General features: G+C 41.5%; 1 protein-coding gene across 1 annotated transcript in view; it reads left to right on the top strand.

Annotated features, from left to right (window-relative positions):
• The window catches only part of INTS9 (integrator complex subunit 9), a 129,809-nt gene that overhangs the window by 96,070 nt on the left and 19,676 nt on the right, over nucleotides 1–14,063 (top strand). Inside the window, exons 9-11 of the mRNA XM_040236071.1 lie at nucleotides 771–882; nucleotides 7,391–7,571; nucleotides 13,178–13,238. Coding sequence (XP_040092005.1) covers nucleotides 771–882; nucleotides 7,391–7,571; nucleotides 13,178–13,238 — 354 coding nt within the window. The remainder of the gene's footprint in view (nucleotides 1–770; nucleotides 883–7,390; nucleotides 7,572–13,177; nucleotides 13,239–14,063) is intronic.

A 14,063-nucleotide genomic window follows, 5' to 3' on the forward strand; every position in this document is an offset into this window, starting at 1 on the left:
TGGGAGCTCATTAGAATTACATCTTCTCAGGCCCCACCTCAAACCGGAATCAGAAACCCTGGGAGGCGGGGGGGCAGCACTCCACCTCCAGGTAATCCTGGTACAGGCTCAGATTTGAGGACCACCTCAAATTTATGATGAAACGTGTAAGATAGTTTTACAAAAAGAGCTTTTTTTGGGGGGGTGGGGGGGGGCTATTTTTTTTTTTTTTTTAACTTTTTCCTTTATAATGGAGTCCCAGGCAGCACAGTGGTAAAAAAATCCCCCTGCCAGTGCAGGAGACACATGTTTAATCCCTGGGTCAGGAAGATCCCCTGGAGGAGGAAATGGCAACCCACTCCAGTATTCTTGCCTGGAAAATTCCACGGACAGCAGAGCCTGGTGGGCTACAGTCCACGGGGTCACAAAGAAACTGACACAGCTGAGCACACACACTAAGCATACACACAGCTGATTAATGACGTGGTAGTCTCAGGTGGACAGGAAAGGGACTCAGTCAGATTATACATGAATCCATCCTTCCCCAGACCTCTGTGAGTTTTCATAGCATGTCAGAACCTTTCCATCGCCCCATAAATTTCCCTCCCATTGGTACCCATCTCCCTTGGGCAACCACTCTTCAATGATAGGCATGTTGTAAAAGGAAGTGAGATGACCTGTTGACAGGTTGGACATGGAAAGGCCATTGATTGTGTTCTCTTTTTCTTTTACTTCTGATACCTAACTTTTTTTTGTTTAATTACTAAGCCTACTTCTCTGTGGTTTTTCAGCCCATGGACCAAGCATCTCTCAAAAACAGCGATGTGCTCATCCTGACCGGCCTTACCCAGATTCCCACCGCAAACCCTGATAGCATGGTGGGTGAGTTCTGCAGCAACCTAGGTATGTGTCTAGGGAAAGTCTTACAAGGGAGGAAATGGTTTATGTTTATTTTTTGATCACCCTGCTCCTCTGGTACTTTTTTGTCCCTTTGCTTCATATTCACACCCTGTGATGCCCCCTATTATGACCTTTTCCCTCAATTTTTTCCTTGCTTTCTGTTTATCCTTCAAAACCTACTGTTATCAACAAAAGCAATTCTTTTTTTTTTTTAAGGTAAAATAAATACTTTTATTGCGCTTTTATAAAACCTGCATAGTTGTAGCAAGTCTTTGACCCTCCCACAATTCCCCTGGTAATCTTTAAAATCTAGTTAAAACACAATACCCAGTCTGGAGCCTAACAAAAGCAATTCTTAAGCAACTGAAATCTGAAGGCACAATAAGAATGGTGGTTATAACAGAAAGTTTGAATTTTTAGCAGTTATACAATTGATGCTCAACATTCTCCCACTTATATAGAAACTCTTCCTCTTCTTGCTTTTAGATGGGTTTTGCAGGTGGGTCGGGGTGCTGGAGAAGGGAATGGCAAGCCACTTCAGTATTCTTGCCTTGAGAACCCCATGAACAGTATGAAAAGGCAAAATGATAGGATACCAAAAGAGGAACTCCCCAGGTTGGTAGGTGCCCAATATGCTCCTGGAGATTAGTGGAGAAATAACTCCAGAAAGAATGAAGGGATGGAGCCAAAGCAAACACAATACCCAGTTGTGGATGTGACTGGTGACAGAGGCAAGGTCCGATGCTGTAAAGAGCAATGTTGCGTAGGAACCTGGAATGTTAGGGCCATAAATTAAGGCAAATTGGAAGTGGTCAAACAGGAGATGGCAAGAGTGAACGTCGACATTCTAGGAGTCAGCAGGCTAAAATGGACTGGAATGGGTGAATTTAACTCAGATGACCATTACATCTACTACTGTGGGCAGGAATCCCTTAGAAGAAATGGAGTAGCCATCATGGTCAACAAAAGAGTCCAAAATGCAGTACTTGGATGCAGTCTCAAAAACGACAGAATGATCTCTGTTCATCTCCAAGGCAAACCATTCAGTATCATGGTGATCCAAGTCTATACCCCAACCAGTAATGCTGAAGAAGCTGAAGCTGAACGGTTCTATGAAGACCTACAAGACCTTTTAGAACTAACACCCAAAAAAGATGTCCTTTTCATTATAGGGGACTGGAATGCAAAAGTAGGAAGTCAAGAAACACCTGGAGTAACAGGCAAATTTGGCCTTGGAGTACAGAATGAAGCAGGGCAAAGGCTAGTAGAGTTTTGCCAAGAGAACACACTGGTCATAGCAAAACCCTCTTCCAACAACACGAGAGAAGACTCTACACATGGACATCACCAGATGGTCAACACTGTAATCAGATTGATTATATTCTTTGCAGCCAAAGATGGAGAAGCTCTATACAGTCAGCAAAAACAAGACCAGGAGCTGACTGTGGCTCAGTGCCAAATACAGATTTAAACTAAAGAAAGTAGGGAAAACCACCAGACCATTCAGGTATGACCTAAATCAAATCCCTTATGATTATACAGTGGAAGTGAGAAATAGATTTAAGGGACTAGATCTGATAAATAGAGTGAGTGCCTGATGAACTATGGACAGAGGTTTGTGACATTGTACAGGAGACAGGGATCAAGACCATCCCGATGGAAAAGAAATGCCAAAAAAGCAAAATGGCTGTCTGAGGAGGCTTTACAAGTAGCTGTGAAAAGAGTAGCAAAAAGCAAAGGAGAAAAGGAAAGATAGAAGCATCTGAATGCAAAGTTCCAAAGAATAGCAAGGAGAGACAAGAAAGCCTTCCTCAGAGATCAGTGCAAAGAAATAGAGGAAAACAACAGAATGGGAAAGACTAGAGAACTCTTCAAGAAAATTAGAGATACCAAGGGAACATTTCATGCAAAGATGGGCTCAATAAAGGACAGAAATGGTAGGACCTAACAGAAGCAGAAGATATTAAGAAGAGGTAGCAAGAATACACAGAAGACCTGTACACAAAAGATCTTCACAACCCAGATAATCATGATGGTGTGATCACTCACCTAGAGCCAGACATCCTGGAATGTGAAGGCAAGTGGGCCTTAGAAAGCATCACTACAAACAAAACTAGTGGAGGTGATGGATTTCCAGGTGAGCTATTTCAAATCCTGAAAGATGATGCTGTGAAAGTGCTGTACTCAATATACCAGCAAATTTGGAAAACTCAGCAGTGGCCACAGGACTGGAAAAGGTCAAGTTTTCATTCCAATCCCAAAGTAGGCAATGCCAAAGAATGCTCAAACGACCGCACAATTGCACTCATCTCACATACTAGTAAAGTAATGCTCAAAATACTCCAAGCCAGGCTTCAATAGTACGTGAACCGTGAACTTCCAGATGTTCAAGCTGGTTTTAGAAAAGGCAGAGGAACCAGAGATCAAATGGCCAACATCCGCTGGATCATAGAAAAAGCAAGAGAGTTCCAGAAAAACTCTATTTCTGCTTTATTGACTGTGCCAAAGCCTTTGACTGTGTGGATCACAATAAACTGTGGAAAATTCTGAAGGAGATGGGAATACCAGACCACCTGACCTGCCTCTTGAGAAACCTATATGCAGGTTAGGAAGCAACAGTTAGAACTGGACATGGAACAACAGACTGGTTCCAAATAGGAAAAGGAGTACGTGAAGGCTGTATATTGTCACCCTGCTTATTTAACTTCTATGCAGAGTACATCATGAGAAACGCTGGGCTGGAAGAAGCACAAGCTGGAATCAAGATTGCCAGGAGAAATATCAATAACCTCAGATATGCAGGTGACGCCACCCTTATGGGCAGAAAGTGAAGAGGAACTCAAAAGCCTCTTGATGAAAGTGAAAGAGGAGAGTGAAAAAGTTGGCTTAAAGCTCAACATTCAGAAAACGAAGATCATGGCATCCGGTCCCATCACTTCATGGGAAAGAGATGGGGAAACAGTAGAAACAATGTCAGACTTTATTTGGGGGGGCTCCAAAATCACTGCAGATGGTGACTGCAGCCATGAAATTAAAAATCGCTTACTCCTTGGAAGGACAGTTATGACCAACCTAGATAGCATATTCAAAAACAGAGACCTTACTTTGCCAACAAAGGTCCATCTAGTCAAGGCTATGGTTTTTCCAGTGGTCATGTATGGATGTGAGCGTTGGACTCTGAAGAAAGCTGAGTGCTGAAGAATTAATGTTTTTGAACTGTGATGTTGGAGAAGACTCTTGCGAGTCCCTTGGACTGCAAGGAGATCCAACCAGTCCATCCTAAAGGAGACCAGTCCTGGGTGTTCATTGGATGGACCTATGCTGAGGTTGAAACTCCAATACTTTGGCCACCTCATGCAAAGAGTTGACTCATTGGAAACGACCCTGATGCTGGGAGGGATTGGGTGCAGGAGGAGAAGGGGACGACAGAGGATGAGATGGCTGGATGGCATCACCGAGTTGATGCACATGAGTCTGGGTGAATTCCAGGAGTTGGTGATGGACAGGGAGGCCTGGCATGCTGCAATTCGTGGGGTTGCAAAGAGTCGGAAACGGTGACTGAAGTGAACTGAACAGGGGTGCTTATAGGATAAGCAGAGTTAAAGAAGGGAATGATCCTGTGTTTGCTTTGCAAATAATAGCACAGAAAAGACTTAATATTTTGAATTCACAACAGGGATACATTGAACAGGTGTCTTTTTTCCCAAAAAATATTTGGTTGGTATTATTTTTTCTTCTTTGGAGGTGAGGGGACTAAAATTGAGAGACTTGTGGAGTATTTGCTACCTGGAATAAATGCATAGTTCTTTGGAATAATTGTCAATAAAGTCTAGAAATGCTGCATTTCTTTAGAAATGTGTAGGTCGCTTCCTGTCTTAGCTTAGGCTACTATAACAAATACCAAAGGCTGGTAGCTTTAAACAACACTTATTTCTCACAGTTCTGGAGGCTAGGATGTCAGGGATGCGGTAGCCAGCACAGCTCGGTTCTGGTCAAGGACCCTCTCTCTGACTTACAGCTGTGTCCCCAAATGGCAAAGAAAGGCTGCCCTGGGCCTCTTCCTCTTTTTATAAGGGCACTAATCCCATCGTGGGGGCTCCACCCTCATTACCTCATATAGACATGGTCACCTCCGAAAGGATCCCCTTGCTAACACTGTCACATTGAGGGTTAGGGCTTCAATATATGAACCTCAGGGGACACATTCATTCCATAACTGTTACCAAAGAGGAGTTCATGAGCTCAGGCCCCTCAACCCTGTTACCTCAGCTCTTGGAGAGGGAAGTGGTTATCTTCTGATATTTACATGGAAGGCACTATCCTGTGAAATTTCACTTTCCCTTGCCAATAGTTGTAGACTTCTTTATTCTTTGCTGATTTTAAGCTACCAGTAATTTACTCTTGGGCTTCCTAGGTGGCTCAGTGGTAAAGAATCCACCTGCCAGTGCAGGAGATACAGGTTTGATCCCTGGGTTGGGAAGATCCCTTGTTGAAGGAAATGGCAACCCACTCCAGTATTTTTTGCTGGGAAATCCCACAGACAGAGGAGCCTGGCAGACCACAGTCCATGGGGCCGCAAAGAGTCGGACATGACGTAACAACTAAACAACAACAGTTCACTCTTAACCTTGGAAAAATAATTGGGCTGGTCTCAAAGAGACTCTATGTATGTTCGTTTATAACTCTAGAATCATGGAATCCAAGAGCTTCGGATCTTGAAAGACTCTTCCATGTAATCCACTGTTTCTCGGAGGGGTCCACTAACCAGCTGCCTCAAGTGTTGAGGCTGTGCCACAGTCAGACTGTCTGAAGAAAGGAGGCCTAGTAGAGAAGTTGGGTTTTTATCATGTTCTGGCAATTTTCCTACAAAAGAAAGCTTGAAAGCCACTGATTTAGTTCATGCCTCTCATAAGCAGTGAGGAAGCTGAGGCCCAGGAGGTTGCAGTGGCTTTCCTAAGGTCGCACAGCTTGAGATGGGGTGGGACTGGAGCCCTGCAGCTCTCTCTTTTCCCTGGTTCCTGCTCCAGTAATAGCGGGTCAGCCGGTCCTCCATGCACAGCGTCTTGGAGAACATGGATGTGAGAGTTGGGACATACAGGAGGATAGAGTTCAGGTTCTGTGCCCTAACTTTGCTTGTTTTCATGTATATTGGAAACTAGACAAAGAAAGAAATTGAGAGCTTTGACTTGTTTCAGCCAGTTACAGTTTCTAATATGATTCTGGTTATAAGTTGCAATTCCTCATTTGATAACTGATTTTAAGCTTTTAAAGAATAGAGGATTTTCTTATAGACAAAACACTCATGGAAGAAAATGCCCCTGGAATGAGTCAAACTGAAAAACTTGGCCTATTTTCTTATGGGCCACTCAGCAATGATCAGAGAGACCAAACAGAGGCAAATGAAACAAAGTTCTAAGTAGGAGCTGAAAAGAGAAGGAGCCGGGATGGTCTGTCCCGAAGCTCGTCTGCCATTGGGAACTTGAAAGCCCAAACCCATCCCTGCACACCCTGGTCCCAGGGCCTGAGATGTTGATGAATCCCTCAGGTGATCATCAGTAAACCTCTGGACCCTCCCACTCTGGTGCTAGTCTTCAAGAGAAGTCAGTGTTGGGGCCTCCCTGGTGTCGAGCTGGTTAAGAATCCTCCTGCCATTGTAGGAGGCATGGGTTCTGTCCCTAATCCAGGAAGCTCCTGCATGCGTCGGGACAACCAAGCCCATTCCCACAACTACTGAGCCTGGGCTCTAGGGCCTGGGAATCACAGCTACTGAAGCCCAGGACCCTGGAGCCCGTGCTCCACACCAAGAAAAGCTACTGCAGTGAGAAGGCCGCGCATCACACCTGGAGAGTGGCCCCGGCTCAGCGCAACTAGAGCAAAGCCCACCCAGCAACGAAGACCCAGCAGGGCCAAAAAGAAATAATTCTTTTTTTTTTTAAGTCCATTGTTTGTTGAATGGACCAGTGACTCAGAATCCATACTAAAATTGTTCCTTTAAAAAAATAACTCGGGGTCCTCCCCACCTACACACTATAATACTGCTGATCTTATTGGTATTTGAACTACAAAGCAAGCAACTGAAAATTAGAACTCAAATCTTTTTTTGTTTTTTATATTTTGATACAAATTTTTGTTTTGATAACTTTTGCTTAAGAAAATAGTGTATTTGTTATTCATTTAAAGTGGAGGCAAGATTACATGAGTTTTTTTTTCCATGTATGGGTATGAAAATTTTTGTACCAAATATCTCAGTTGGTAGAATATTAATTTTTTTGTGCATTTTCCCAAAAAAGCGAAGTTGATTGTTACCCAAATGAAGTGAATTATAGGAACAGAAGTGGAAAAATGAAAGAAATACGAACATAATTTGTAAAGTTCTGTCCTCCCTGTATGAAACTGTTCTTTTGATGCTACTTTTCAACCCTCTGGCCTCAGCTTTTCTCTTTTCTCTTTTGTTTTTAATACTATTGAAGTCTGTCTGATTTACAGTGTCCTGTGGCTTCCACCCTTCTAGCACTGACAGTACGGAATGGAGGCAACGTGTTGGTCCCCTGCTATCCTTCTGGAGTGATCTACGACCTCCTGGAGTGCCTGTATCAGTACATCGACTCGGCCGGCCTCTCCAGCATCCCCTTCTACTTCATCTCCCCAGTGGCTAACAGTTCACTGGAGTTTTCACAGATTTTTGCCGAGTGGTAGGTCTCTGTTTTTCCTGTGATCCCTACAGTCAAGCAGTAAGAAAAGAAAAAGCTTTTTAGTTTTAATTTAAACAGAAATAGAAATAATCCTATTTTTTCTCACCTTACTGTGAAACCTTCATTTTTTTCTCTTTTCCTCTCTGTGATATGAAGATTGTATTAATGAAACCCAGAGCAGTTACTTTGCTAGGATTTAGGAGAATTGTTATTAAGAAGGGAAGGAGGAAAGGCAAAGACGTAACTTAGCCAGCAGTTTCAAAATGAACAACAAAACTGTTATGCATTTACCGTCTCACGTGCCTCCCTCTGTCTGTTACAAAGTGCAATTACATTCTTAAAGCTAAAAAAAAGTTTCCAACCCAAGCTCATGTTCTCTGACATTTTTAATACCAAATCTGATGGGGAAAACTAGCTTATTTTTCCATTTCAATAGTATATTTGGTGACAGTGTTTAATTACAACAAGAAATTATTTGATCAAATCCTAGGATGGGTAAATTATTGAACAATATGAAGTGGGTGAACCTTTTTAGGATTGTTTAGACCAATGTTTGAATCTAACTCACCTGGCCACAAAAAGGCAGGGTGGGAGGAAATACTGTAAATCACACACCGGACTTCATGGTACCTGAGGGTGGGGTTGTGACACACGGGGTGTGCTTAATCCCATCTACTGGTGTAATGACCAAATGGACACAATAGTCTACAAAGCCTCTGATTTAAGAGGAATTTGTACATTATTCTGTGCAGTGTTCACTGACTCTGGGAGATAGTGAAGGGCAGGGAAGCCTGGCGTGCCAAAAGCAACTGAACAGCAACTGCACAGCATACATCATTTGCACAAATTATCCCAAAGTTACACTTGCCTACCCCCACTTTTAAGTATCGTTTTTTTCTTCCCATTTTAGTTGTGCTCAAGGCCCTTTTTTCTGTTTTTAAATTCAGACAGGCTTCTCCATCCCACGTGCGTATTATTCATGTTCGTTCATAGGACTTTTTGTTGTTATTTATATTATATTTGACTTAGTGACTAACAATAAAACATCACTTTTATTGGTGGCCATTGGATTTCTTCTTTGATTAGCAATCTCTTCTCCCCCATTATGGGAAGGTAATCTTGACTAGGTGGCAGTCCACATAAGGATCGCTGCACGTTTATCAGCATGTTCTGAACGTCTTCATCCAGGCCCTCAGCTGAAAATACTGAACAGTGCAAGCTCCGGGGCCAGCCCTGTGGGCCCCTGTGGATGGTGTCCTAACTGGGTGTCTGTGCTTCCAATCCACTCTTGTCAGAATGTCTGATGGGGTAGGACTAGGGACTAGTGAGAGTAGGTTGTTTTTGAGTTCCTGGTTTTTGTTATTTGTTTTTAATATGAGTGTAATATATGTTTACTAGAGAAAAAGAAAGTTACAGAGAACAGTAAAAAAATAATCTGAACCCATGATCCCACTACCAGAAATAATGTCACTATTAGATTCTGATGTATTTCATCTTTCTATATAGGGATCATGCTGAATATTTAATTGTGAATCCTGCCTTTAAATTTTTCAATCCGCATTGCAGGCGGATTCATTCCCAGCTGAGCCACCAGGGAAATCAAGAATACTGGAGTGGGTGGCCTATCCCTTCTCTAGTGGATCCTCCTGACCCAGGAATTGAACCAGGGTCTCCTGCATTGCAGGCAGATTCTTTACCAGCTGAGCTGCCAAGGAAGCCCAATACTAGATTAGAGCATTAGAAAACCTTTGATACCATCATTTTCCTTGACCGCATTATGACATTATCACGCATCATTTATACATAGTATAATTTACATAACTTGTTTTATGGGTGGACAGGCTTTTCCCAGTTTTTTTCCTTTTAGTGATAAATTTTCAATTAATATTCTGTATATTTATGACTACATCTGCTTTGGGTAAGTTACTAAAAATAGTATTACTGGAACAAAAGGTATACATATTTTTTAATGTTCATTATACAAATCTCAATTGCTTTCCAGAAAAATGTTTATGTCTTCTGTAAATTATTCCTTATTTGCCTATTTACATATCAGAGGTATTGTACCTTTATTTATTTCAGCCCTATATATGTATTAAAGATCCTCATGCTTTGTTATATCTACAGACATTGTTTCCCATTTTGGCACTTTTTTCAGTTTTGTCTTTTGATTTTGTTTTTTCAATAATAACTTGTTCCTTTTAGTAAATAATTTTAAGTATAGAAAGGTTGCAGATATAGTATAGAAACTCCCATATACCTTCTACTCAGGTTTCCCCCCCCCCCATGTTCATATCTTACATGGTCATGCATTCTGTATCAAAGTTAAGAAATGAACATAAGCACAGTATTATATGCTTATATAAACTGAACTCCAGGCTTTATTCATATTACACCAGTTATTCCACTAATGCTTGTTTCCTTTTCCAGGATCCAATCCAGGGTAGCACATGGCATTCATTGGTTCATTCCTCTTTAATATTTATGTGCTTGGCTGCACCGGGTCTTTGTTACAGCATATGAACACTTAGTTACAGCATGTGGCGTCTAGTTCCCTGACCAGGGATTGAACCTGGGCCTCCTGCATTGAGAGCCCTGAGTCTTAGCCACTGGACCACTGGACCACCAGAGGAGTCCGCCACGTTCGTGTCCAACTCTTTCTGATCCCATGGACTGCAACATGCCAGGCCTCCCTGTCCATCACCAACTCCCAGAGCTTGCTCAAACTCTTGTCCATCAAGTCGGTGATGCCATCCAACCATCTCATCCTCTGTTGTCCCCTTCTCCTCCTGCCTTCAATCTTTCCCATCATCAGGATCTTTTCACATGAGTCAGTTTTTCACATCTGGTGGCCAAAGTATTGGAGTTTCAGCTTCAGCTGAATGTCCTTCCAATGAACATTCAGGACTGATTTCCTTTAGGGTTGACTAGTTTGATCTCTTTGCAGTCCCAGGGACTCTCAAGAGTCTTCTCCAACACCACAGTTCAAAAGAATCAATTTTTGGTGCTCAGCTTTCTTTATGGTCCAGCTCTCACATCCATACATGACTGCTGGAAAAACCATACCTTTAACTAGATGGACTTTGTCGGCCACGTAATGTCTCTGCTTTTTAATATGCTGTCTAGGTTGGTCATAGCTTTTCTTCCAAGGAGCAAGAGTCTTTTAATTTCCTGGCTGCAGTCACCATCTGCAGTGACTTTGGAGCCCAAGAAAATCAAGTCTGTCACTGTTCCCATTGTTTCCCATCTGTTTGCCGTGAAGTGGTGGGACCAGATGCCATGATCTTAGTTTTTTGAATGTTGAGTTTTAAGTCAGCTTTTTTACTCTCCTCTTTCACTTTCATCAAGAGGCTCTTTAGTTACTCTTCACTTTCTGCCTTAAAGGTGGTGTCATCTACATATCTGAAGTTAGTGATATTTCTCCTGGCAATCTTGATTCCAGCTTGTGCTTCTTCCAGCCTGGCATTTCTCATGATGTACTCTGCATAGAAGTTAAATAAGCAGGGTGACAATATACAGCCTTGACATACTCCTTCCCCAGCTTGGACACAGTCCGTTGTTCCATGTCCCGTTCTAACTTGCTTCCTGATCTGCATACAGATTTCTCAGGAGGCAAGTAAGATGGTCTGGTATTCCCATCTCTTGGGGAATTTTCCACAGTTTGTTGTGATCCACACAGTCAAAGGCTTTAGTCAGTGAAGCAGATAAAGATGTTTTTCCGGAATTCTCTTTCAATGATCCAACGAATGTTGGCAATTTGATCTGTGGTTCCTCTGCCTTTTCTAAATCCAGCTTGAACATCTGGAAGTTCTCAATTCATGTACTGTTGAAATCTGACTTGGAGAAATTTGAGCATTACTTTGCTAGCGTATGAGGTAAGTGCAATTATGCGGTAGTTTGAACATTCTTTGGCATTGCCGTTCTTTGGAATTGGAATGAAAACTGACCTTTTCCAGTCCTGTGGCCACTGCTGAGTTTTCCAAATTTGCTGGCATATTGAGTGCAGCACTTCCAAGCATCATTTTTTAGGACTTCAAATAGCTCAGTTGGAATTCCAGCTTTGTTCATAGTGATGCTTCCTAAGGCCCACTTGACTTCTCATTCCAGGATGTCTGGCTCTAGGTGAGTGATCACACCATCATGGTTATCTGGATCATGAAGATCATTTTTGTACAGTTCTTCTGTGTATTCTTGCCACCTCTGCTTTATATCTTCTGCTTCTGTTAGGTCCATACCATTTCTGTCCCTTATTGTGCCCATCTTTGCGTGAAATGCATTTATCTCTTTTATTTTTTTGACAGAAGTATTTTAGTTTTATACTTTTATGTATCAATGCTAACTGATACATTATCCTTTGCAGCACTCTACATTAAAATTTTAAACCAAGCTCTTTTATTTATCCCTCTTACTGAGTTTGAAATAGACACTACTATTGTCTGTTTAGATACTATTAATAAGTAACCCTTCAAAAAGTATCTTGTTTTTGTATTTTACATCTTCTTCCACAAAGGATATAAAGTGATGTTTTTAAAGTCGAGTTCAGCCAAAGGTAGGAAAAATTAGATAATAGATTGTATAATGAAGTTCAGATGAAACCTAGACCCCCAGAGTCCTGAATTATTCCATCAAAAGTAATATCTTGTTATAATTGTTGAAATGCTTTAATTCTGCTTTAGTAGGATTCTTAGAAGCAGGTTCTAACAATCACTGCATGTATTTTTTTCCCCACCTTAAAAATGTCAGACCTACAGAACACCACATACCTTGATTAACTTTTTATCACATTTGCTTTTCCAAAAATCTCCATGTCTTAAATGTCATATCTGACTAGGGAGAAACAGACTACCTAAAACAGTCAGTGTCTCTGGATTAAGATAGTTCCTAGAGAGGTTTATCACTCTCCAGTTTGACTTACCAAATTCTGCTATTTATGAAATGGTACATGTATAAAATAGAAATCTGTCTCAACAGAAAATTACTTTCTACTCAAAACTGATCACTGTAGGATTCCCTAGTGGTCCATTGGTTAGGACTTCGTGTGTCCACTTCAGGAGGCATGGGTTCAGTCCCTGGTCTGGGAATTAAGATCCTATAAGCCTGTGGTACAGCCAAAACACTGATCACAACTAAATGAAATACAGTATCTTGGATTGGATCCTGGAAGAAGAAAAAAAAAAAAATCAGTGGGAAAAACTGGTGGCAGCTGAGTAGAGTCTAGAGCTTAGCTAACTGTAATGTACTGATGTCAGTGTCTTAGTTTAACAAAACATAGTGAGATGGTGAAAGGTATATGGGAACTCTGTACTATCTTTGCAAATTTTCTGTAAATCTAAAATTACTCCAAAGTAAGAAGCTTGTGTTTTAAGGGAAAAAATGTATTGAGGAATTTCAAAGGTTAAAAATACGCTCACAAGAGACTTACATCCTGATTACTTTATAAATGCCAACTTTTTATTTACAGTAAGATTTACTGGCAGGAAAATTTGATTCACTGGCAGGAAAATTTTAAACTTCAGCATGTAATTGCACTGTTTAACCTCTAGGTGGCAGCAAATGCCTCTATGCACTGTGCCTAATGTGCTGATTTTTTTTTTTTTTTTTTAAAGGCTTTGTCACAACAAACAGACTAAGGTGTATCTCCCAGAACCGCCTTTTCCTCATGCTGAGGTAAGAAAATGGAATCACTGGGTCAGAGCGAGGAAGAAATGTAGGTAAAGGTATGTGGGTGGAAATAGCAGGTCATAAGAAATTTGGAGATAAACTGATACAGCCTTCTGTTTGCCTTGTAAGGTGGCTGTGAATATGCTAACTCAAGACGTGTTACTTTCTCTTTTTATTAACACCTTACATTTCCAGTATGTTGCTCAGTTCATAGTCTACTTCAGTTTCATTGACTGGGTGAGAAATATTATTCTAGTATCTACTACTGCCTTTTTTGCATAATAGATTTACTTATTGTCAAAGTCTTCCTACTAGTTGGTTGTGTCTTAGTGTAAGGGCTTCCCAGGTGGCGCTAGTGGTAAAGAACCCACCTGTTAGTGCAGGAGACACAAGAGACCCGGGTTCAATCCCTGAGTCAGGAAGATCCCCTGGAGAAGGAAATGGCAACCCACTCCAGTATTCTTGCCTGGAGAATCCCATGGACAGAGGAGCCTGGTGGGCAACAGTCCTTGGAGTTGCAAAGAGACAGATACGACTGAGCAACTAAGTTGTGTTTTTTAGTATAAGATACTAAACATAGCTTATGTCCTTGGTATAAATATTTAATGATGAAAATGACAACATTTCAATTTAAAAAACAGAAAAATTCCCCCTTCTTCACGGAACCAGTAGTGTTTTTATATGGCTGTATGTGCCCAGTTTTTGTCTACTTCTTTGTTTCACCAAACAGTGAATGGTGAGCATTGCTCTGCGTGCCTCACTGTTGTTAGTGCTGCCTAGTACTTCATAGCATATCACATGAACGTCCTGTGGTGCTCTTGGCTTCCCTGG

The sequence above is a fragment of the Oryx dammah genome, unplaced genomic scaffold (genome assembly GCF_014754425.2).
Source record: "Oryx dammah isolate SB20612 unplaced genomic scaffold, SCBI_Odam_1.1 HiC_scaffold_1, whole genome shotgun sequence".
Taxonomy (NCBI): Eukaryota; Metazoa; Chordata; class Mammalia; order Artiodactyla; family Bovidae; genus Oryx; species Oryx dammah.